The 26,611-nt window shown below is 37.4% G+C and overlaps 1 protein-coding gene across 1 annotated transcript in view; it reads right to left on the bottom strand.

Annotated features, from left to right (window-relative positions):
• Nucleotides 1–26,611, bottom strand: part of Kdm3 (Lysine demethylase 3) — a 329,663-nt gene that overhangs the window by 11,105 nt on the left and 291,947 nt on the right. The window contains 4 exon segments of the mRNA XM_018453630.1: nucleotides 3–615; nucleotides 1,101–1,200; nucleotides 1,202–1,494; nucleotides 19,808–19,937. Of these exon segments, the coding sequence (XP_018309132.1) occupies nucleotides 3–615; nucleotides 1,101–1,200; nucleotides 1,202–1,494; nucleotides 19,808–19,937 (1,136 nt within the window).

Below are 26,611 nucleotides of genomic sequence, written 5' to 3'. Positions count from 1 at the left end.
GCCACCACCGCCACCACCGCCGCCGCCACCGCCACCTCGATGGTGACTCGCGGATGTCGCGATGCTCTTCGCCTGCAGACCGTCCAGATGCGCGGGATGCAAGTGATGTGGGCTCTGCGTTGGGCTTCTGTATTCGTACGCTGACGACTTGTGCTGCGGCGCCACCGACTGGACGTTCATGTAAGGCATTATCTTAGGGCTGGACGAGTGTTGTTGCGGTGCCGGTGTCTTCGGTAGCTCTCTGCCCTCATTTTTCACAATTACCGAACTCTTGTAATCCGGCAATAAGGATGGTGGGTTCTGTAGCACCTCTCTGCCATGATGGTCCCTCTCGAGGCCGCCGGCCAACCCGCTCTTACTCGATAGCGACTTGTGCGGTCCTATCTCGTTCTTTAACTTGAGATCATGCAGATATGACGTACAAGATGGCTGTGGCTGATACGTCGACGAGTAGTTGAACAGGTTCACATTCGGCTCGGCTTTCGGTAACGAGCTGTGCGAAACCACCGACGATTTCTCGTGCAGACCGGCAACCTGCAACGACGACTTTGACGTCCGTGAGTGCGCCGGTGGTGGCGGGTACTCCACTTTTCCGGACACGTTCAAAGGTCGAACCTGAAACATCGTGATACATTTATAGAATGATCCATCGCTGCAAATTACATAATGCTCAACATAATTTTCTACTTTTAATAAAATAATTAATAAAGGGACTGAGATACGTAATGTATAAAAACTCGAATATGTCTTCTATTTATCGCATTTAACAAAACCCACACGAAAAGACTAATTTTACTGAAGTAAAAATTTAGCTAGATACGGATCCGAAAATAATTTTGTTGAGCATCAAAATGATTATGTAGAAAATTCGAGCATGACGAGCAATTCTGCGAAAAGTTGTGACACTTTAGCAACCAGTTTGAGTATCCTACATAATTATTTTAATGGTTCAACAAAATTATTTATGTATCTAGCTAAATTTTTACTTCAACAAAATTATTCTTTTTGTGTGAGTGTCCAACAAATTTTTTTTCAGATGTAGGAGTTCATCCAATCTTCCCCTCACCCATTTCGCGTGGAAATCGCGCAGAATTGCGTACCTGTTGAGCCGACGGTGCCGCGGCGGCCGCCGCGTAGTAGGCGGCCCTCTGCTGCGCGGCGTGATCCCTGGCTTCGGCCTGCCGTTGATGCCTTTCAGTCCGCCAGGTGTTCCCGTTGCTCCCGCTCGCGGAAGTCCCGCTCCCGCTCCCGCTCCCGCTCGCGTTCCCGCGCCTCCCGTTCCTCACGTTGTTGCTGCTGCTGCTGCGCGACGGCGGGATGCGCGGCGGCGGCGGTGGCTGCGGATCCGCCCGGTGGACCGCTGGGATGACCGTGGTGGCTGGCGGGAGGGTGAGCCGTCAACGCCCCGTGCGTCCTCGGCGGCGGTACCTGCATGAAAGCGCTCCATCCAGTCATCGAGGCCGACTGCATGTTCCTCTGCGGGACATAAGATACCTACTTCAATCAATACTGCCAATCATTTTCGTCGCTTATCGCTTAACGATTCATCGGAGATACGATTTGCGACGAACGTTTCTTCGTATCTCGCATTTTATCTTAATGATACGGTCTACAAGATTAATTTCCGAAAATTTGAAAGGCATTGTGTGAAAGGCATTTGAAACTTGATAAAAAAAAAATGATAATATTATTCTTCGATTATCAACAATGCTCTCATTAATACTTTTTTAATAAATTTAATATCAGTTATTAGAGAATTTAAAGCGCGGATTAAAGGATTACGATTTTACATTTGTGGCTTCTTTCTATATATCATAAATGTGAGATAAAATGCAATATTTGCGTGGATTATGTTTTTCATATACGTAACATGTACATACATATATACACGTGTGTGTATCAAAGCTATTAGATCTATAATATATTGTGAAGTGGAACGCGCAGAATTAGCATGGCTGCGATGTTGATTATAAAACTTAAAAACGGTGATTCACAATATTTACAAAAAGAATTCTGAATACAAATTTTATATTTATGGACTCTGCATTTCGCACGTCCTCCATACACGTTCCAAAGTCAATGTTTATCGTTATATTCCGTTGTTATGCAGATATCGCAGACGGCGCGTCATTCAATTGTCGGGCAAGTAACGAGCAAACACAGACGGTGCGCAGCGGTGTCACGCGCGTGTACAATAATTATTGTCCATTACGGTCGTCGAGAAACACGCGGCACGGTAAAAAAAGCCGTCACGAATACGATTTTAGTGTCGTTCCGACGATGTGATCGCCGATTCGATTCGCGGTAACTCACGCACCTGACGAGTGCGCGTCCGATGGAGAATCACGCACTTGCGCGATTTCCCCGAGATAACATCTGCCATTCACGTGATTGTTCCAAATTCTTCATCAGCGAAAGAGTTCTCATAATCGTGTGGAGATACGCGGTAAACGTAAAGCGCTTATTATAACTTACCGGGGACTTTCCGCGTGTGTCATCGGATCGTTCGATTCATGCGAGTTAACTTTTTCTTGCTTCGATTCGCATCATATTAACTTTGCGCACGATAACATCGACCGAGAATTTATACCGCCATTAAAATAGTGCCGCGACATCTTTTATATACATATGTAAATGGAGCATTTAAAATGGTATAAGATATTATCTTTGAAAATATGCGTCACGAGTCAAAATATGTTCAGACAAAGTGGTATGATTTCAAGAGAAATATAAATAATGAAGAAACCTCTTTAAAAAAATCAAATTTTCAAAGTCACATAGAGGTCGCCTCCACTTTTTCAACTGGAATGATATTTTTTTTTACATAATATGATTCCTTTAATTATTTTGTATACAAAAGTATTAAGGTAGAAATACTGAAAAATTAATAGTTTACGAGATATATTATATTTTATTCTGGCATATTTTAACATAAACTATAAAATATCTCGTAAACTATTAATTTTTTGACAAACGTACTTTAACATCTTTCTGTACAGAATAACAAGATGAATTAATTGGTTTAAAGAAAACATATAGTTGCTTTTCAAAAATGGTATTTATAAGTTACGTAACTTTGTAACACTTTAAATGCCTCACCCTATACATATACACACACATATATATATATATATATATATAAAGTTGTTCGATCAACGATAAAAAAATGCAATTCTGTAATTCCTAAAAATTCGATATGCAAACACGATTCCACGTGGCGAGCACGAAATTAATTCATTTGCTGAGTTCGTGACAGGTATCGAGTTACATAACAGTTTGTGCGGAAAACACGAGAGGCGAAGTTCGAAAAAAGTGAATTGGAGCAATGTCCAGTACTATATCAGTAAGAAAGAAAGGCACGAGATACGCGTGATTAACGTCGAGATAGCGCCTGGATCGACTGACTTCGTTAATGCCATCGGCATGGCGCCGTAAGAGGCCTCGAAAATAACTCGTCGCGAAGTTACCGGACGAACTTCGACGTGTAACTAAGTAATTTCCCCGGGAGGATCAAACAAACAGCTTCCGCTCGTTGCCGACGCTCGTCGATTTAACTCCGCGAAGAACTCGTTTCTGGAACGACTGCAAGGTTGTAAATTAATGTAATCAAGTAACCGACAAGTAACGAAGCAAAGGGGGACGGTAAATATTGTTTTCCTGTTTTCCCCGAGATTCGAAATCTCGGTAAATACATCAGTCACCGAGTTGCAGGCAATACCTTCCGAATTCGCGTTGCAATTTCTCTCCAAGAGTTTATAATTTGCTAAATTTATCAACTTTACCTTTCCGATTGTAAATAAAGTTAAAGATTATTTCAAATATATCAATTCATTTCTGATTAAATCCGGCAAGATTCTTAAAATTTATTCATAAAAGGATTAAAGAAACTTATTATTCTATCTTTTGATTACTAAATAAATGAAAAGTAGCTCAATCCTTAAAAAAATTTTCCAGTTCAAAAGATTCCCACGTTAATTTACAAACGCTTTTTTATAGTTTTTAGTACATTGAAAAAAAAAATACTAAATCTTAATAGATACTTTTTTTAATAGTACCAAGTAAACAATTACAGTAAATAAATATTTATTCAATAAAAAAAGATAGTTAAATTAACGGTCTTATATCAAATAAATATGTTTACATTTATGCCTAAATTCTAAGCAGAATCGTAAGGCTCGTAACATATTCCTGTAAGACTGACTTTTTAAGTACTTATACCTTTATATTATTTTTACAGACAGCTTCTTACTAGCCATAAAATTTATAAGAGATCGTAGATATTTACAAATAATCGTACGTCTTACGATACATACGCATAAAATTAGAATACTAGTCAAAGGTCTTATATACAAGTTTTACGAGAACACGTTACGAGTCTTACGATTCTGTTTAGAATCGACTCATTAGTACCTAAATTCTTATTCATTCCAGAACTATTCAAACAAATATTTATTAAAATTAATATATTTTTTCCAGTGTGTTAGTCTATTTTGGTAAAAATATTGCAACATAATAGTTAATATTTTTTCTTTAACAGTGTAATATAGGTATTTTTTTTTTCAAGTTGAGGAGAGATCAAGGCCGCATCAAGACTCTTTCGTAGGAAGATATCGCGTCCTTGCAGGACAGTAGAATTTTACGAGGTCGAGTGCAGGAGCTTTGCGAAGTCGCGAATCTAATTATAGGCCTGCGAGAAGGTTTACTATGCTAATCAAGAGACGCGAAGTAAATGTCAACCCACATTCTGTTTACCTCGATGCTCGCGTCATCGCTTCGCGCGCGCGTTTTATGCGCGACACGTCGCGTCCTTACAAAAAGAAGATGTAACGAGGGCGACGTGATACAAAAGCCGGCAAAGTCCTCGTTAAAAGTGCTCGGCAAACGTAACGTGTGCGCCAACATCACGCCACATACATCTAATCGCGCGCGGATACTAAACCGCGTTGCATCACACACGCTGCTTATCTATAAGCCGCTTATCTAAGTAGAGAAAAAAAAATATAGAGGCACACGCACGGTGCTTTGCACTCGAGCATAATACAAGTTGTTTACATTCCTTGTCATCGGCGCGCGCCAATAAATTATAATCACGCAACTCCCATGCGAAACGTTACGTCTTCTTGCGACACTATATTATAAATATTCCATCCCGTATCCCCCACTGTTCATTGGCGGATTGGTGCGTACATCGAATGACAATCCTGGTCGTTTGGCGAACGACAGAGATATACAATTTCACTTGTCTCGTTATCCGGTGCTTCAAGTAGTCGCGAGTAAACGCACGACGTGTGCTGCTTGAGTATTATACTTGAGCACGCCACTGCACCGGGTATGCGGGTCGTGGCGTGATGTAGGACGACTGCGAGCGAATCGGCCGCGGCGAGCGGGAGGAACGGAGACGGATTATGACCGATTGCACGTAATAAAAGCGACATGCCATTCAGAGTCAATCAAGTGCCGCTCGCCATTGGTTCGTTGACTTTCTCTCCTTCGATTAACTTCTCACGCGTGCTTTTTTTTTTCGCCGTCTCGTTCGCACCGCTCGAATATACATGCCGTTTACTATACCAAGAGATTTTCGCTCTCTTAATGCAAAGGAAATACATCACCAGGGAGGGAGAGGTGGTTTAGCAATCGCCGAGTGCGGGACACGGCGAAGTCACGTTCACGGTGCGAATGGTAATGTAATCCAGAATAGAAATTGCCACGGCAATTTGTAGTTGGTTTCATGGGACACTCGCGTTCATCGCGGAATACACTGCTGAAAACTTTCTAATCACCATCCTGGATTTATATTCGCTTCTATGTAAACTGCGAAAAGCTATTGTACGAAAATAAATTTAGATATTAAAATAAAGATAACATATTTTATTTTATAAAAAATAATGTGACAACGTCTAATATCATCACCTAATGTATCACGTATTTGTGATATAATACTATAATTAGAGATAATATTGCAATAAATCAAGAAATTTTTGTTATCATATATAAATATGTGAGTTATCGATATATGGATAATTTATTCAAAATGAATGATAAGATAATATATCATTCAAAGTACGTAGTAAAGAAATATTCATATTCGTTTTGAAAATGGTCTTTAAATTCTTGTAAAAATATTTTGTATTGAATTTTTAACATATTCAAGTATTAATTTAACATAATGATTATGTTATTTAAATTATAAAAAAAATGTTCAACATTTCTTAGTGTCAAAATAACACAATTTGAGCAAATGAATAACATAAAAACAATGTGTCTTAAAACACAAATCTTAAGATAAATAAATAAAATGTGTTAATTTAATATATTAGAAATATTAGTTTTATTAAAAAAAAAATACGCTTCCACTTTATTTCAATTTATCTTCTTGTGTTTATTCTTTTAAATAATATTTGTGTCACCTTCTAACATATTCATCTTGTATCAAATTAACACATAAATTTGAATGGAATGGTTTGGGACACGCGAAATGTATTAAATTTCATACAAATTTTTTCACAATGTAAACATATATAAGTATTCAACATAATATTCTCGAGCCATTCATCAAGCAATGCCATAATTTCTTCCTACCTTCCTTCATGCCATCGCTCCGATTACCTTGCTTATCGCGCGCGCCTTCATTGCGTGTGTTATTACGGAGAGGAAATAATTGGCGCAGATAGCACGAGCTGAGTCATACAAGCAAGGAAAGTTTAGGTTTGTCTCGTAACATGATCGACACAACAACAATCGCGTGTATCGTGCTCGAGTCGCGGCGAGTCGCGCAGAGGGTGTCACATGTATCGGAAATTGCGCGTAGATACGTGATCGTACTTTAAACACGTTCCCGAAGTAATTACGAGTCGCCGAGCCCGAAGTACAGTTTTTCCAGTCAAGGACATCCGTCAAACGGTACGGGATTAATGATTGTAACGGCACTGCCTCGGTGCCGATTATCCTCCTTTACGAGCGCTTGTTCTTGAAACGATCGCAAACACAGTGATATTAGTGGATTAGGAATCTTAAGTTGCTCGTAACGTAAGTACTTCCTGAAGGGAAGTCGATTCGCGTCGCTCCAGAATACAAAATAAAACGCTTCAATTCTTGCCGAAACATGTACCCATTTTCCAAGTACACCTTTTGCAGTAATAACTTTCGTTTGCACAACTCTTCCCTTCTGCCTCCATTTCTCGCAAAATTAAACACTAAGGGAAGAATATTCACAGAAATCGAAAGGCATAATTGAGGATAGCTTTTGTAAGAAGCAAAAAAAAAACGACTTGAAATATCGGATGCACAAAGACGGTCGTAACTCTCTTTTCCCTTTCCTTTTTCCTTCTTTCTGAAGGAATGCGCGCGATATTATGTATATCGTGTAACATCTTCGTCATTTATTACACAATATAGCGTAAATAACTTGTAAGATAGCGTAAATAACTTGTAAAATAATATAGATCTAAATAGCAAGTGAATATCGAGAAATGTTCAACAAAAATAAGCGAGGAAAGCCATATTCGGTCAAAACGGATATTGGTGCCTAATAATATTTTTGCGAATCTCTTATAAGTTTCCAATTTAAGAAAACTACGTACTGATTATTTGTCTTGAAGTGCAGTTGTAAACTGCGCTTTAGCCTTCTTCGCTTATTTATGTCATAAAATATGGATCTATTTTGTCGACCTGTCATTGATCACGAAAGTTCGCGGAATACAACCTAGATTTTCCCTAAAGAAACGATAACAAGAAAAGAACTTCCTTTCTAAGAAAAATACAGAACTACCTTCCTATCCATTCCGATTTTCTTGTCTATAAATTTCTTTACGTAAACTATCGAAGAAACATCAGTAATTTTCATCGCATAAAATTAAAGACCTTCGTTCGTTTTTTTACTTAAAACTCCACGAATTTGTTTGTATCAAGGAAGATAAGAATTGCATCATTATATGACAGCAAAGAACAGCTTTCAACAATCGCTAATCAATCGTTGAATATATCGCGAGCAATAATTGGAGACAAGATAAGTATTCGCGCGCTTTATCGATCGCAGAAATGACAGGACGTTATCGCCATTGATTTGAAACCACTGTACGACTGTCAGATCGATAAGCGGATAAACCTGTTCCCTCGTGGGAATACGAGCTATTCTGAAACAATTCAAAGTAATTGCTTTCGTTTCGCCTAGAATAAACACCGACGAGAATCCACCAACGGTGGATAAGCGGTAGGTATGTCACTGACGGGGTTTCACTACACGTGAGAACTTCATTTAAATCATACGCCGGTAGCTCGTTATCTCGTGACCTTTGATAGTCTGGATGCCGAGCAATTGACGATTGTGCGACAAACAGAGAAAAATAACTAGGCGGAAGCAAACGAGTTTCATCACGCAACGATTTATAATAATTTACGCTCATTCGAAATTCTGCTTACGTGGCATTAAAAATTCTTTGACATCGTAATAATGTATGCGAGAGACGGTAAATCAAGGCGCGAACACGCACGTGTGTCGAGAGATGAATAAATAATGCACGGCTGTACGTATGCACAGATAGTTTGAGAAAGAGCCGCGATCTCGCTTTCCTTGAACGAGTTTTGTGGTACGCGATCATCGTGTAAAGAATCTCCACGAGTCGCGGCGCCAAGCGAATTATTCCGATCGCTATTTTCACGCAAATGCAGGAGGGAGACGATAATGCCGGCTTTCCACGGGAACGCAATACCAGTCGTAATACCATGAAATCCACCGGGCGCCGAGACTCGACCTTCGCTCGAGAACGCTCGACAGAAATCTAGGCCGATACAATTTCGACGGTGCCGTATTATATTTTGCAAGGACCGCAGGAAATCGCACGGGCGCCGCGCTGCCGCGTAAAAGGAGACGCTCGACAGCAAGCGAAATCGAAGCGTGATACAAAATTCGTGGTAAGTTTCGCGAACGCGCGAGGAGCGTCTGGAGCGAGAAGGTGCTATCTTATCGCGCGTTATAGGCGGCGCGAGAATATTACGCCGCCATTGCAAACAGATAACGGTAAGATAACTCTTGATAAAACGAAACGAAGACCATTCGGTTTATTTTTACGACCATGCAGACGCTCGGCGTCGAAGCGACAAAGAAGAGAAAAGAAAGGAAAGAAAAACACGTGCCTTTCACCTGTACGCTCGCCTTCGATCGAACGAAAAGGATCGCTCGAGGATGAAGTTACGACTCGAGTAATATCGAACGATCAGTCGTGAGATTCGACCGTAATTACATGTTTAACGACGCGACGGCTGTTTAAAAAAAAAACGAGGTTTTAAAATCCTTCTCGTCACGTATCAGCGACAAATGTATATTTTACCATCATGAATATTCTCGGAACACTCTTATTATGGACAGAAGGAAAAAATATCTCTACCAGACGTAATTAAAATAAAAAATACAACACACATATTAAAAACTTCATGCACACACCGATTAGGTGCAGTTTAAAAATTTCTATGACATATTTATCACTTTCTTGGGAAATTATCGTAAAGACTTCGTGTTAAATATGTTAAAAGTTCTTAATTTTTAACTTTCGTAAAAGTTAAAAATAATACAATAATCGATTGTTCTTAATAATGCCATACATTTTTGTTCTGTGTATCTTTCTTTTTTCACAATGTTTTTAAATTTACTCTTTGCGTAACAATTGAAAATAATACTTCAGTAAGTGAACATCGATCGATACACTGAGAAAAATATCTGGTCGGATTAATCGGAATTCTGAAAATAAACGAATCGGAATTTTCTTGTTAAATCTACTAAATTCTAGTTCAAATAACCTGAATTCTGAATGATATAATCAGAACTACGATGCGTCCATTTTCAATCAAACATTTTTCTCAGCCAATATATGTAGTACAACACAAAATAAACAAATATTATTTTTAGTCATCAGGTGAGATTTTATACTAATATTTTTTTTCAATATATATTTTATACGTTCTACATTTATGCTTTTAAATCACACGTCGATACTCGGTTTTGAAGCACAATTTTATTTCTAAACCGGAAATATAATCATATTATTACATTGTCACATTATTATTAATCGATATTTATTTCTTCTGTATTGAAAACAGAATTTACCAATCACTCTTCAATGATATGCAACTACGCCGAATTCGAAAGGATCGAGCTGCACTAAGCATTTCGTAAGAAGCTAAATTCGCTGACGACACTGTCGAGGAAGCCTGACGGCTTTTATGCGATTGGATACGCAACACGAGGAACGTCGACTACATACACTTAGACTGTGTCGTCGTTCTGAGTTCGTACTATCGTTTCTACTAACACACACGCAGACGGTGCTTCGTAAGCTTTCCGTCGAAGTTTCAAGCATATCCCGCGATAAATCTAAAAGCTACCTTGTTCAGCAAAAACTCGATATTATCGTCTTTCCTAAAGCAAATATTTAATTTCTTCGTCGGGAAGAAGACGGAAATTAAATATTTAGCCATCCATCTTCGATATAATGAAAAAAAACAGAAGTTCAAGTTCAATGTTTGTCACACGAAATATGAGGGTCATACTAAAAAGATAAGTAACATTTTTTAATAAATTTTCTTATTAAAAAGCTTACAAATATTAATCTACAAATTTTTGTTTACTTTTTTATATGTAGAACTACATATAAAAATTTATAGATAAAATTTATAGATAAAAAGTTTATAGATATATTTAGTTTTTTTAACAATAAAAATTATATAATTCCTAATCTTGATTTTTTGTACACATTTTTTTCATTATTTCAGAAGTTTGAATATCTCTTGCGCATCTTCATTATTTCATTCTCTTTCCATGTTACATTCAGTTAAGACTTGCGTGTTGATATAAGTATTCAAGATCAGCCTCGATCATAGCGGTTGCCCTCGAACAGTCTCAACTGAACACAACAAAAAAAGAATTGATGAAATCATTAAGATAAACATATATAAGCGCAATACGGAGGTAATCCACAAAGCAATGCGTCATTGTCTTCAGGTAGCTGGAATGAAATTCCACCGCAAGGAAATATCTAAACTTCCAGAATGGTGGGGAAAATGAATACAAAGAAATCGACATTATATAGAAAAGTAAACAAAAGTCTGTAGATTAAAATAATGTATTTGTGTCTCCGTTTGGTTCTTTTTAACTTGGTTTTTCTTAACTTGGAAACTTTCTTTTCTTTCTTTTCTTACCTTTTTCAGTAACATAGACCGGTATTCATAGTCAGTTCTTATATTCAAGATCGTCTTAAGTTCAGCCTTAAGGTGTCAATCAAAGAGCCGCATTAGCGTATTAGGACATTACTTAAGATGGTTTTGAAATAAGAACCGACTATGAATACCGGCCATAAATTCTAATTTATAAAAAAATTGTTGCATTACTTTCAGCACGATTCTCGTTATTTTCTAAACTCGGGTCATGGAGACAATTGGAAATATTTCACACGTTACTCCCGTGCCTTTATCCGAAAAGATGCAAAAGTACGGGATACCAGATGACCAGTAAATAAACGATGAACCAGTATACGATAACCGACGAGGCATCGTGTACACATCAAGCACACACGGTGCTACCTATTCAATGCCGGATGCCTAACGGGATCTTTGAATTTCTATTGTGCGTCGCTATTCAGCCTCGGCACAATGGCACACAGAACGATTATTGTATGAGCCTTTGCACAATTACGAGTACGCGGCGTCAAAGAAAATGCATCTTGCGTACCTGACCTCGCGGTCTCGAGACGCGTATATCGCGCAATTACGGCGACGTTAACTGCTACAGAGCCGGCTAACTGTCGTATATCGCGAGAAATTAGCGAAAGACGGCGACTTTGCAACGTTAATGAATACGTCTGTAAAATTTCCCACTGCGGCATATACGTTTCATCATTATAAGACATAAGAGCGCTTGTACCTTTTACACTTGTGTGACGACGAAGCATTACGTTATAATTCTAGCCAAGCGTTTGCAATTGCATTACGTAAAAGAAATTTATATACTTCCTTGAAAGATTTATAAAATTACTAACTGGCCGAATGTACAGGTTTATGGCACAGGTTTACGGTGAGGAACGATTGCGCGGATCTCGCAGAGGATACACGAGATCGCAAGATGCCGGACATTGATCGAGCATGATTGAATTATTGATCTACCGAATGACTGTCTTGTTCTTTTCTGTAACAAGAAACCCGTCCCAAAGTCCACCAGGCAACGATGTAATCATAAGGCGTCGGACTCGGCCGAAACTGAGCATGTCATTAATTTCCAGTCAGCATGGCATTCCGCGAGCCGGCCCGAAAACCTTGACTCACCTGGAAGCGAGAAGAAAAAAGATCCGGAGAGAGCCAGAGATCGTTGCACAACCCGTCGAAACGCGCGAGAGCAGCGGCGTAATCAAGGTTTTAATACGGCCTGCTTTCATGCTCGAGGGGCCCTTCACTCCTCAATCTAGACAAGTCGATTTCGATTTATTACGCCTTTCATCTCCTCGAGATCTCCGAGAAGATAATCAGGATCAGTAATAATACACGATAATACCAGCACGCGCGTTATTACGGCAACTCAAATAAAATACAAACGTTATCGACGTGCAAGGACGACAGCACGATTGTGACCTGATGTCGTACGGTCGGGGAAGTTTTGTTTAACATCCGTTATCTCATCTTTCTTTGACTTGTTTTTGTTTTATTTCCTGTACTTTTATCTTTTCTTTTCCTCCTCTTTATCGGTACTTTCGGTTCCAACAAAAATAAAAAAATATTTAGCTGCGTCCATTACATTCTCCCATAAATTTTGCGCGTTTCTAAGACTGTATCTTCGCAGTATTCTTTTATAAATTATATTTTATGTTAAATCTATGCTAAGTATTATATTACACGTCGTTTCATTTCAAAAGAATTTGCCGTGCAGGTACAATATTTAATTCGATCTCTCCTTTATATGTAATATTTTCTCCAAGTTTCTGCGTTACTCTTGTCTGTTAATTTTCTTATTTTACATTTTTCACTCTTTACCGGAAAAAAATTGGTACGAATAACCATTGTTTTGTTGATATGTGATTTACAAAAACTTTCTTACTTTCTAATTTAAAAATAAGAAAGTTTTGTAACAGTATTGGCCGTTATCTATCGTTAATTCTTTTTGTATATTCTTAGAGAGCTTGTCTTAGAAGTCTTAGAATAACAATAAAAGCTTTATCGATCTATCCATCTTCTACTACGTCGGTCATTTTACAGAAACGCTAATGAGATGAATTTTAACATGGTCGAGTATGTGCATCGTGGCGGTCAAAGGTATATCGGCCTCGACGACCTCCGCGCACAACGCGACCTTCGCCGCGATCGCGTTGGATCGCGTTGCCGCCGCGCGGATGGTGTCGCCGACCGCGGAGGAAACGCGCCGGCGCGGCGCGGCGCAGCGAACGGATATATCTAACGGGTCGCCCAATTTACGCCTGACCCCCGCTGAGCCGCGCGGGAGAGAAGAGCGCCTTCCCTTCCACGGTATAACACGCGATCAAACGAGATTAGAGCCCACACATCGCATGCGCGCGTGTGTATCCGTGCGTGAGCTCGTATGCGGTCGTAACTCGGACTAATCCGCCTAACGCCGTCCGTTACGGACTCTCGGGCTCCATACGTGGTATGTGTTCGCCGCGTATTACGCCATCGTGTGCATGCTCTCTTCCTTCCCCTCTCTCTCGCGAGCGCATACATATATGTATTAAGCTGCGGCGCATATGGTACATGGCACCGTACATACCGTGTACATGTGTACGGATGGCGTGTGTGACCCGTTTACGCGAGAGAACGCGCGACTTGCTTTCGCGTATATTACGGATAACTGTACTGCCGGGGAGAAAGAGAGAAAGAGAGGAGAAGGACCGGTCGGTCACGTGTACGTGTGCGTGACAATGCGTGACGTGGGCGAATGCACACATGTATGCGTATGTAAGAAAGAGAAAGAGACAAGCGTGATATTTATGCGCGCGTACGACGCGTCGGGGAAGGAGCCGAGTAACTTCTTAGACATGTATTTACACGCGGATACGGTACGTGGACGACGCGGCAATTAACTCCGCGCCGTGGAATTAGAAGGCGTGGGTACGCCGACAAGCGAATTCACGGCGAGCGAACGCTAACGGCAAGGCGAGGAAACGTGACGAAATTCCGAGTGCAATCCGGAATGCAGCCGTCGTTCATATAGAGGAAGATGATCGCGGATGCGTTGCGATGCATTGCGTTACCTCGTGTTGCGCTGCATCGCACAACTCATGGCTTACGTTACGTGCCGCGAGCTCGCGATACCACTCATTTCTCGTTGAGAACTTGATTTCGTGTTGATTTCTTTGCGTAGATGATGAATTCTCGGAAGGCGGAGGAAAGATGAAAATTTTGCTGAAGTAAAATTTAGATAAATACAGATCTGAAAAAACAATTTTGTTGACTATTAAAATAAATATGTAGGAGAAACTCAAGCATTATGAATAATACTACAAAAAGTTTTGACATTCTACCTCGTATTCTACCAACCAGTTGAATGTCCTACATAATTATTTTAATAATCCCACATAATTGTGTTTAGATCTGTATTTACGTTGAAAAAAGTCTGCACTAATTGAAATTATGGTAAAAAAAATTAACAAGTTACAATTTTCTAGTTGAATCTATTAAAATTCTAGTTGGATAACTAGAATTCTAATTGATATGATCAGAATTTTCTGGATAGTCCATACATTTTCACATGAAAAAAGCAATTTTGCCAAAGTACCTAAAAGTTTAACTGTATATCGATCTGAACATAATTTTGTTGGATCATCAAAATAATTATTTAAGAATCTCAAGCATGATGAGCAATATTACAAAATGTATTGACATTCTAATTATTAATTTGAGTGTTCTACATAATTATTTTGAGTCTAACAAAATTATTTTCAAATCTGTATGTATGTAGTTAAAATTTTAGATACTCTTTAGTAGAACTGTTTTTCCCGCGCGCGCGCGCAACCAGAAATTTTTCTCAATGGACTAAATTTTTTACTTTAACAAAAAGTTCTTTCCGTGTCTACATCAAGATCCTGACTTTAACAAATATATGTATAATACGAGAAAGCTTGAAGTATACGCAGAGATCTATAATAAAATCGTAGTTATATTATCAAAATGCACGTAAAATTCTCTATTCCCAGGCGCTTAACTTCACGCGAGAATTTATATAAAACACGAATTTATTTTGAGGTCCGTCGGGGTACTAAAAATATATATATATATATATATAATATCATGGCTATTTCATATTTCTCTGTAATATAAAATTACCCTATAATTAAGAAATTACATTTGAATATGTATGCCCGCAAATTAATTAATATATTATAATATTACGTGGGTGAAATAGCCTTACAACCTCAATTACTATAAAATATCCGCTACGGTGTGTATTTGCATCTGATAATTCTGTGGGAATGCTCGCATCGAATTCTTTGTACCGGTCTCGGCAAGCTTTATGCATTCTTGGGACTAAAGGGAGAGAAAGAGACGCATTTAAAAAATAGCAAGTAACGAAACGACAATCCTACAATTCAGCGTTTCCTTTAATCCGTCTGTGAAAAAGGGATCGGTGAAAAACCATTGTTCAAATTCGTCGCTGCAAAAGTGGGCCCTCGAGCAACTCGACGCAAAGGATCATCCGTCACGAAAATATATATAGCGAGGAAAATCTACTCGGGCCGATGATCGTGCACGCTGGAGTGCGCGCCTCGGCGACTCTATTGTTGCGCACCGCTGTCGCGCGGAGTGCATAATTAATGACCTTCGTGCCGGCGAGTTTTGCATTGCAAATGCCACTCGCGGAACGTTCGCACGCACATATGTATGTATGTACGAGCGTACGTGTATCCGTGCCAGGAATAGAAAAAAAGACGATGAAGGGAAGAGGGAAGAGACGGGAACGAACCGTTTTGCCCGGATAAGCGGCGTGAAGAAAGTTTCGGGTTCGCCGATGATGACAATCGGCACGTAACTTTACGCGTAGCCTCGTTGTGTATCACTGTCGATGGTGACCTCCTTTCCTTACTCGATCCAACAACGTCGGTTTGTCATTCACCGATGAAAGCGTATTTCCGCGCTGCATAATCAATTGCCTCGTTGCTAACAATAATCGCGGAATTTATCGTGAAGCTTACCTACTAACCTCAAAGTTATTTAAAAGACGCAACAGAATATGCATAATTTTTTCGCAAAATGGTTCTTCAGTAAAATTAAGAGAAAGATAAAGATTGTAAAATAGTACTATCTAATTGGGTCGCATTGCCGGAGTGTATAATTACGCCATTTTAATTACACAGTGAACCGTATAATTAATATCAGTCGGTCACGTTAATAGCATCGGCCTTTCTCAAGTTATTTGCAAAATGGAAAACTATTCAAGTGATGAAGTCTAGTATGTACGATATATACGTTGTATGCAAGCAATTAATAAGTTTAAACGTTACATTTCCCAAGTGTAACAAATTTTACGTACTATCGCCTGATGCAGAAACTAACGATAAATTGTTTATAATCTTGATGAAATAAGAGCTTAAGATAGCAGTTTGGTATACAATTAATTTCATATTCAGATACCATTTTGATATTATTAATTGATATTGGACATCTATGAAAAAATATCAATATCTATGAATATCTAAGTTTCCAATTAACATGAGTTTCTAATTATCTTTAGAATGATCCTATTGTCTTAGCTTTCTATTGTCTTGTGACAAAACTTGTCCATTCATCTTTTACAATAAAAAAATCAATTATTTCCAGTTACAGCATAAAGAAATCCTATTGTTGTGAATAGTTTTGAATGACCAGTTGACAAAAATTTCATAGAATCATTTCTCATCTGCAGATCTTTCTGATTGAAAGAAGACAACTATTTGTCATGCGAAGTAATGGTAAATTGATTCCGAAAAAATTTATGATTTTTTAAAATTTAATGCGAATGCAAAAATAAACATGTCTAATTTATGATTTTATTTATAATATTTCTATCTTTCTTCCTTTTCTCTTGTCCAAGAAAAAATTTCTAACAAATAAAAGAAGAACCGAAGATGCATATAATTGAATCATGCCCTTTCGTTTTCCAGGCAACTGCTCTTATCGTTAATTACATATTATATTCTACGTATACCCTCTAACTTAAAATTGCCGATACACCGCATTTGCAGGATCGTTTGTACTACCGCTTTTATTATCCTGCTCTTCATTTTTAGTACGTGCCTACACAAAGTTCATTTTGATCTATTTCGAATTTTTATACATATAATGTAGTCTCAGTCACGTTGCACATTTTTCTTTAGAAATAAACGTAGGTGGATTCGCGTTAAAGTAAAAGTTTATTTAAAATCTTCTTTGTTGAATATCGCTACGTGAGCCAAACAAGGAAAAGAAAATTTTTGAAATATCTATATCGGGTTCATCATACACATAATTTACCTCGACGGTGGAAAACAATTTCTGCAACGCGCAACAGTTAACGAGAAGCAATAACAAAGCGCGGGTGCCTCGTCGAAATTTCACGCTCGCGTTCGTGCCACGCGGTTTTCAGCGAAATCGTTAGCCAATCTCGGATGTGCTAAACGCGTGTCACGGTTCGCCGACGGTGGCTTGGCGAGATGCCAAGGTCGACGATGGAGCCGCCGCGCGCGAAATCAACCCGCGCTATTGTGTTCGGAAACGCGTTAATCGCGCTTATCGGACAATGCACCGATGCGCCGAAGCATTGCAAACCTGTCCGCTGACCCTGATGCAAATATCCTGATACCGCGGATACGTGGACTGCATTCGAGAAAACTACTCTAGAGCGAAGTGTCTCTCTGCCCATTTAAATTTAAAAAAATTGAATCTTTTAATTTATTAATTTTCTACGACACATATAATAAGTAGATATAAATTGGCGAATGTAATAATAAATTTACTGTACAGCCAAATTATATCAAAAATAATTACTTTACCTCATATGGAAAATATTTCGGCATTACTGAATTTAATAATTATGAAATTTCCTTTTAATGCACTTCCTGAAAAGCTCCGGTCCTAAATATCTGATGCCATTATTTTTTATTCGCCATGATATTAGTTCACAATAAAAAAACTCGTTTTCACCAAATTTGTTTCAATATTGTTTGTACATTAGTTCACAGTTTCGTGCATCAACAATTAAATATACTAATTAAACTGTGAATTTATAAACGGCAGTTATGAATGAAAAAAGTTTTATAATTTTTTTAGGAGTAGAATTATCGCAAAACTTTTTTAACTGACTACTGACTACTAACTGTGACTTTAACTGTACTACAAGACTTGGACTACAAGACTGCACTTTCTTTTCAGGATTATAGAAGAATAGGTGCATCCAGAAACACGCTTATTGAGCTCTTGTATCTGATTGGCATATTCCATTAGATCTAAAAATATAAATAAAACAGGTACAAGAGATTACTGTGCGCTCAGTTGAGTGGTTCACCCAATGATCAGGTAAGCTCAGTCCCTGAGAGATAATAGGAACGCCCTTCTATACTTGACAAAACAAGAAATGTTTTCTCTGTCTCTATGCTTACAGCCTCTCACAATAGTTATTATACCTATTGATGCATCATCGAAGCATCTCGATAATTATAATTTGTGTAAAATCGCAAAAAAATTACATTGTAATGTGAAATAGATTTTTTTCCAAAATTCATTACGTACGTGCTTATTACACTCACAGAAGTTACTTTAAAATCAAATTAGAAAAATTACATTATATATTTTTTCGCACAAAAATCTAATGCTTTCGTAGTTAAAATATCTCCATTTGCTTTTTACGATATAAATTTATTTCAAGCGGATTAATTTTAACCAAAAATAAAAAAAGGATAAGCTATTAGTATCAAACTGTTACAGATTGATTTTATGTGAAAACAACAGATACCTTATTTTCTTCTTTTGTTTTCAAATTTTTGTTCTATCTAGAAATTTCTCTTTTAAAAGAAGAAAAACAAGGAGAAAGCAAAGCTAAAAGGATATTTATTATAGCTCTGTTATTCATTAATCATACTGATTATGAGTAAAAAATCATAAGAAAATTAATTCTTACGATTTTTTACTCATAATCAGTATGATTAATGAATAACAATTCCTTGTCGAATTTTCGCGATTTTGAAAATTTTTGTTCAAATCAGTTTTCTTTGCAACGATCCCCATTTCTCCATTTATATAGATATAGGATTGCGAAATAATTACGATTTTACCGCAAAGCAAAGTACTCGCCTTCCTCGAAGGAAACTAGAACTTCCTAATTATCAACTTGTTAGACGTTGTTGAGTTGGAACGAGGGATGTTGTCTTCAGTCTCGAAAATAAGAGGAAATAATAAGATACCGATAATTAGCTGTCGAAAATTATAGAATCCGAATACTTCCGGATACTTTAGACAAATTCGCGCGCGCGAATGCAAATATCTATACTATCAAAAGGATCGCTTCTATCTCTAATAAAATGACTATTTTTTATTTAGTAAAAGTTTAGTGAGTATTGTATCTGTGCCTTATGATTCAAGCTTTTTTTTTCTTTTAATGCCTTTAGCAACTGACAAAGTTGACTTCTTATTTACAGTCCAAATGGTTCAAGTTCTTTAACTTCTGAATCAATGAAAAAAAAAACGTTAAAATAAAAAATCGTAAACAGATCGAAAACAAAATAAACCTAATGCATCTTAAGGATAAGAGACGAAGGAATGTGTGTGTGTCAGGTCAAGATGAAACGAGTAGTAAAGAGTGACATACCTTTTGTTGTGCCAGCCTAAGTGACTCCTGAAAGTGCTCACGAACCGCTTGTTCAGCTCTTTGTTTCTCAAGCCTTTCCCGTTCCATCTTGGCCTTCTCCAGCTCGCGTACTTCCACTTCACGACGTTCCCTGTAACAAGCAAGCAAACGAAAATTCAGTCTATATGCGCGATTATGCGAATCGGTGCGTACAAATTGGTCCGCAGCTTATAAGGTCATTGACGATTAAGAACGGATTTAACAATTAAAAGACGAATGCATTCTACAAATGCAATTTCGTCTAATATACTGAAAAATTTTACTAAATCTTGATACATATTTCTTTGAATAATACTAAGTAAACATCTACTTACAGTAAATAAATATTTACTCAATAAAAAAATGATAGTTTAAATCAAATTAATCGTTTTGTATCAAATAAATATATGTTTACAATTAGTAAATATTTATTTAGAATTATTCAGACGTTTATTAAAGTTTAATTTTTTTTATCAGTGTAAATTTCTAATAGCATTAAGTTAGACAGGTACGTAATCTTAGCTACGACGTGTATATAATAATTAATTCTTAATTGCAAGTCAATAAAAATATACAGCTCTACTTATAATTACTTTTTACTGTAATAAGTTTTACAAACGGACGTTATGTCTTGGTTAATTAAATTTTCTCTATCTCTTCTTTGTCCACAGATAGAAGTTCGAAATAAGTCATTTTGATTAATTAATCATTCCACTGGTATTTTTATTTTAAGATCTTCGAAAGAGACTAACGTTGGAGGCGCGAACGTCTTTATACAGTGTGCTCTGTAACGATGCTTGAACGATAGACGTAATTTATACGCGAGTAATTTATATGGCCATAAAGGAACTCCTCCACGATCGCTCTCAAGCTCCCCCGCATTTCGCGTTCTTTATCGATTTATCTCTGCCCTACGGCCTCCGTTCGCAAAGCTCGGCGGAAATCGCAAATGGCGTAACACGAGGGGAAAAGAGAAATACGGGGGCTGCGATTCCCCGTCTCCCCAGGGGCAACGAGCTCTCTCAGCTGTTACCGTTACTCGAGGCGAAATCAATTGTCGGATCTCTGCATTCTCCAGTTACAGTCGCGTTTTCTTTTTACACTTTACGAGACATAGATTTTCACAGCCCTCTACATATATCGTTTCTCGAACTTTCAGGTATACAGTGAAGAGACAATTTATAAGAATAATTTACATAAAATTCAATCAATTTACGCACAATTTATGTAGATTTTTTTATAAGTTCATATTACATTTAGAGAAAAATATTGTGATATAGTAACTATACAAGTTTTATATGTAGAATTGATGTACAGTTGAATAAATAATTTTATACTTGTAATAACTAAAAAATTAACTATTTTAACTATAAAATCGTATCAACTATGTGTGTGTGTATTAATTTTACATACAACTTATTTACGTACAACTTATCTAGTTACATATACATATCCATTTTTTATATGTGTATGGATATTGATTCTACATATGTATAAAAAGTCTTTTATTTGCCATCATTATATCTTTTTGTCTGAATGTAGAAAGAAAAGACATGGTTCTATGCCACTGATAATTATGTGCAAAAACTGATACTATACACTTATTGTTATCATATTATCCTACAGCGTTTTATTTATGTTATTCGGGCGCCGTCTCTTTCACAGAACTCGCTCTAGGATATGCGCAACTTTTATCTCTTTGCCTTCTCGCGCAAGCAAGAAATTCGCTCATCCCGCATAAACGCGCATCGACGGAGATAATAAAACGCAGCGTCTGGCTGGTATATCTATCTCGCGACTTTTCAAGGGGCAGAGAAGAGCGGGGTAAGATAAGAGCATTCATTAACGCTTGCGCAAGTTATTTATACTGTTACGTGCGCAACGCGCGTGTTTATCTGCACGCTCGGTCGGCGGACCTTACAATGCACGCGCGCGATAAGTACGTTCGCGCGTATCTTCGCTTCTCTCTATCCTTCTCCCTCGCTTCTGTTCTCGCCGCTCTTTCTCTCGTCCCTTTTATCTTAGCGCGCGCGAGTACGGTACACTCTGGCACACCGTCCTGAAAAAACCGCTATTGATGTACACACAGGTATGATCTCCAGACGAGAAATGGAAACGATAACATACGACTGATGACGGAAACTGTTTGGATGCTTGACCGATATTATTACACAGATAAAAGTTACTGGCGTGTAACTTATTAGGTGTGTAATAAAAATATGAGAGCGATGCTTAAAGTAGTGAGACTGTAATCCGCCGCGCCGGTTTATATTGAAGACATTTAATTGAAGATATAAAATCATCTTTTGTATTTTATACAAACAAAACATTATGCGACCGGCAAGACTATGTGTTTCTGAGAATGACTTTCTAAGTGACTTTTTTTTAAAGAAAGGTTGTGCATTATTGCTTTACAAAAAGTCAGATCTAAAAATATCAAACAGGTATTTTCTAATGTATTTCTCAAGCTATTGACTTTGACCTAAAAATAGCTCATCTTGATCGTTATTGATTCTTTTTGTAAGTGCGTATAATAATAGTAATGTAATGCTTTAAATATAGCTTTCTTGTACAGTGTCAAGACACGTAATAAAATATTTATAATAAACAAATAATACTACAAATTTCAAAGTCATACTTTTTTCATTCCTCTAGTCATTCATCTTCAAAGAACGCGTCATGGACGTAACACGTGCAATTCATTCCACGTTTGCACTTCGACATTTGCGACATCGCTTGTTAAAATGTGTTTAAGAGCGCATGTTATCGCAGTTGTGTAAACGTAGAGACTTTTATCTACTCGCCTTTTGCTGACTGCATCATATTTAATATCGCGACGCCGAAACGCAATTACGCGCAATCGCGTTATTAATCCTTGCTCGCCCTCGTATAATTTAAACTTCGTTATCTAACGTCGTGAAATTTTTTCGAGGTCACGGATATCTACAAATAGCATAGATCGTTGGTTTTAAACTGACTTGAGGTAATTGAGCCAGACCACCTTAAAGTCTAGCGGATCGCAAAACAGTGATTCAATTTTGCTAGAAAAATAGAATGCTTTTTACAATAATTCTTGTCGTAACTAACTTTTAAAATTAAATTAATAATTCTCTCTGCAAAAACTAGCCTCATAAACAAAGTTCTTATCATCATCCTAAATACATTACAATACAATCATCGAATAAGTACGTAGCATATTTAAACTGTGAATCAAGAATGTATTTTTCACTTTTTTGTCACTTTCTCTCTCTCTCTTTCTCTCTACAAATTTAAACTTTATTTATATTTTACAAACCTTTTGACCAACGTCTATTTACATGTTATTTCATATTAAAGACGAAACATTTCTAAACAATGAAAATGATCATTAAAAATTAAAATGTTACCATTCAGACAATTTCAATTGCAAAAAGTTGACTTCGTTCAGGTAATTAGCATGAAATTAATATTAAAATTTCGATATTAGTATCGAAAAATAGTTCACAAAGACGAGCACATTTTTGAATTCAAATAAACCTTGTAGGACTTCCTGTAAACAACAGCGTCATTGAGAAGCAAGATTCCGTTGGTATTCGTATTCGAGTGTGTATGCATCCGACCTCTTCGAAATTGCACAACGAGAACAACGACAATATGCATAATGCGCGCAACATAATGCAACTCAGCAGCGAGAGTGGCTGTCGAAGCAGGAAGAAATGAAGGCGAGGCACTTCCAGGAGATCCGCACCCGAAGAAGTGCACGCATGCATTCTTAGAAGGTAAAATGTGTCATTACGATGCTACGATACTCCAAAGTCACATCATAGTATACAGGATATCACAGAAGTAGCATTACAAAGCTACAAACTCTTCGAATATCTCTTAAAATATCTAATAAAAATTTCAGATTAGAGAAGCTATAATTTGTCGTTATTTATATATCGTAATCGATAGAAAATATGTTAATCACATTTTTACGTATAGAGATCAGTTAAATAGCTCATGTTAGCTTTCTGCGCAAAATATGTCCAGATTCTAGGCATCGTATAATAAATTTGCTTCTATCTTCGGTCAGAATAAAAACAGAACTTCAGGATCAAAGTAAGGAATTTTCAAAAAATATCTAAAGGCGTGTAAAATCGATCAGAAAAGGCAATTCATATATTAGTTCTTTCTTCATAAAGAAAATCGGTAAAACCATCTGGGATACTGGTTTCTTATTCTTCATTGAATACAAGAGTCTGAGGTTGGAATCCATAGTCCGTTCTTAATCTCAAGTAAAGTCTTAAGATGCTAATATGGTTTTCTGATTGGTTCATGCACTAGCTTAAAACCATCTCGAATCTTGAGCACTGTCTATGAATTTCGCCCTTTTAAATCTTAAGTAAAAACCCCAGTATGCCGATTAATTTACCGATCATCATTCAAGGACAAGCTTTAAAAAAAGAAAATAATTATTTATAATTTGAAATTGTTTATTTTCTTAATTCGAAAAAAAAAAAAAACAGTTTTTGGACATCGTAGAACAAAAAAAGAAGAGAGAGAAGAGAGAAGAGAAGAGAAGAGAGAGAGCATTTAGACATTATATAATAGAAAGAAAATACTATACAACAGAACAGAAAATACTATAGAACAGAATATATTCTAGAATATACTGCAACGAAAAAAGAATTTCTCGTACCTGCTTTTTTCATCTAACGTTTTATAAAGCGTCTTTGTCTAGATTTTCTACCTGCTAGTAGTCTACCTAGTTTACTAATCTCCAGTCTGCTAGAGTTCAGTTTTATAAAGGGAACGGACAGAGGTACATCGACCTCCTAAAAAAAACTGACGTTAAATTTTCAATCGTGATATCAGTTAAATAAACGAGTAGCAAATAAATGTTCGTATTTAGAAGTAACAATAAATCGATTCTTTCCTGGAATAAATACCGCAGAGTATGACAACGTATCCCTAATAACTAATCTTTTTCTTTCGTATCTCGTATCGATGTAATTTGACCCTGCACGATCGACACGTGGATATTTTTCGTATCGATGTAATTTGAAAGTCAGCGAGAAGATCGCGAGTGAGTGGTGTGAAATAAATAGATTACAGAATGATGAGCTGTTTTTTCGCTGAATAGGCGGCGATTAGAGGTATTATCAGGCAGATCTTCGTTGGACATCACGCCGTCATTGGAGTAGCTATCTTCTCTTGAAATTTAATGCAAGATATGTTTTAGGTGTGAATATCAGCGTGTTAATTATAAATAAATACTCAATTATATTTCGTGAAGTGATGAAACAGATTCTGAAGCGACGAAGTGAAAGAGAAAATATTCTGTGAATAAAGAATCAGTGTAGAAATTAAAACGTAACGAGACATTGAACGGTTCTTTCTCCTGTTCTGGATATCACCTATAAGTAAGACTAAACTTTTTAAACTTTTTCAATTTCTAAAATCTGGTTAGCTCGATATAAATAACAAAATATGGAATAATGGACGTACCTTCGAAATTGACTTTTTCTCTCTCTCTCTCTCTCTCTCTCTGAGAATTAATGATTAATATTGATGATTTGCATAAGCGTAAAGTATGCGTAAAATGGAGAAAATTGCACTGTTAGCATAGATATGCGCGCGCGTGGCAAGTATAATATTATTCCTACGCGAAAGTGTTAAGAAATCATGACCTAAAGTCAACTGGTTTGTATTCCGAGCGATAGCGAAAGTCTCGCGTTATCGAGCGAATAAATAATAACGACTCTGGTACTTTTTCGCATGGCTCAGCCAAAATAAATGCGTTTTTGCGCGATGTTTACATCGGTGAGGATTATTCCCCGTATAACGTATGGAAAAAACAGAAATTTCGCCGAGTTTCGGGGAAACAATCATTGATCAGATCGCGCGGAATATTTACGAGCGTGACGGGACCGCCAGATGTATATTTACAAGTGTAACGACAACGGCCACAACTCCCATTGTTAACCCGCTCATTGCTCGAAGAATCTCAAGGACTACGCACGAAACGAATCGACGGCGAATCACCTTGGCGCAAGATCGTAATTTGAATAATAAATATGCGGTTGCGTAAATCGCAACGTGTGCCGTGTCGCGCTTTAACGCACCGGCGTTCGATTATAGGATTAATCATCGACCCGCAAGAGATTGATCGGGCAACGAAGAAATATAATCTCCGCGTATCGCTATTTATCGATCACGTGGTAACCAGCGCCGATATTTCACTCCCGCCTTGGGTAAACGGCTTGATTATGTTGTCGATAGAATCTATGAGAGTCTCATGAATTTTACAAGGCGAGAATTTCTCGCGTGCCGCCTTCGACCTCCTGGAGATCATTGAACCAAATTCTAATGCGGTCAAGAACCAATCGTATAGTAAAAATCGCAAAGAATTTAATATAATTCTTATTAAAAACCAACATTCGCTTTAAGCAAAAAATAGAATTTTTTCTTTTATTTGACTTATTCTTAACGGTTTAAATTTCACTTACATAATTGTTAATTATCATCATCATTCTTTACATGATTCTCTACATCATTCTCTAATTGAGCGCAATGATCAAAGTCGATGGTTTTCGGTTCACACACGGTGGTTTTATAATATAATTCCATTATATAGTATGTAATACGTATACTTTCGCGTGACTTATCGCTCCGCTTGTTTCAACAATTCACTCCGCCGATTAAAATTGCATTCTGTATTCCCGCCTGCCGTAACAAGGTGTTTCGTATATTCGGAAATATACTTCGTTACTCAAGATTCTCCGTCGCGCGGCATTTTATGACTTCGCGATTTTGAAACAAGCA

This window comes from Mycetomoellerius zeteki, unplaced genomic scaffold (genome assembly GCF_001594055.1).
Source record: "Mycetomoellerius zeteki isolate Tzet28-1 unplaced genomic scaffold, Tzet1.0 scaffold4, whole genome shotgun sequence".
In the NCBI taxonomy this organism is placed as follows: Eukaryota; Metazoa; Arthropoda; class Insecta; order Hymenoptera; family Formicidae; genus Mycetomoellerius; species Mycetomoellerius zeteki.
Note: the sequence above shows the minus strand (reverse complement) of the source record. Positions and strands in the feature narration are given on the sequence as shown.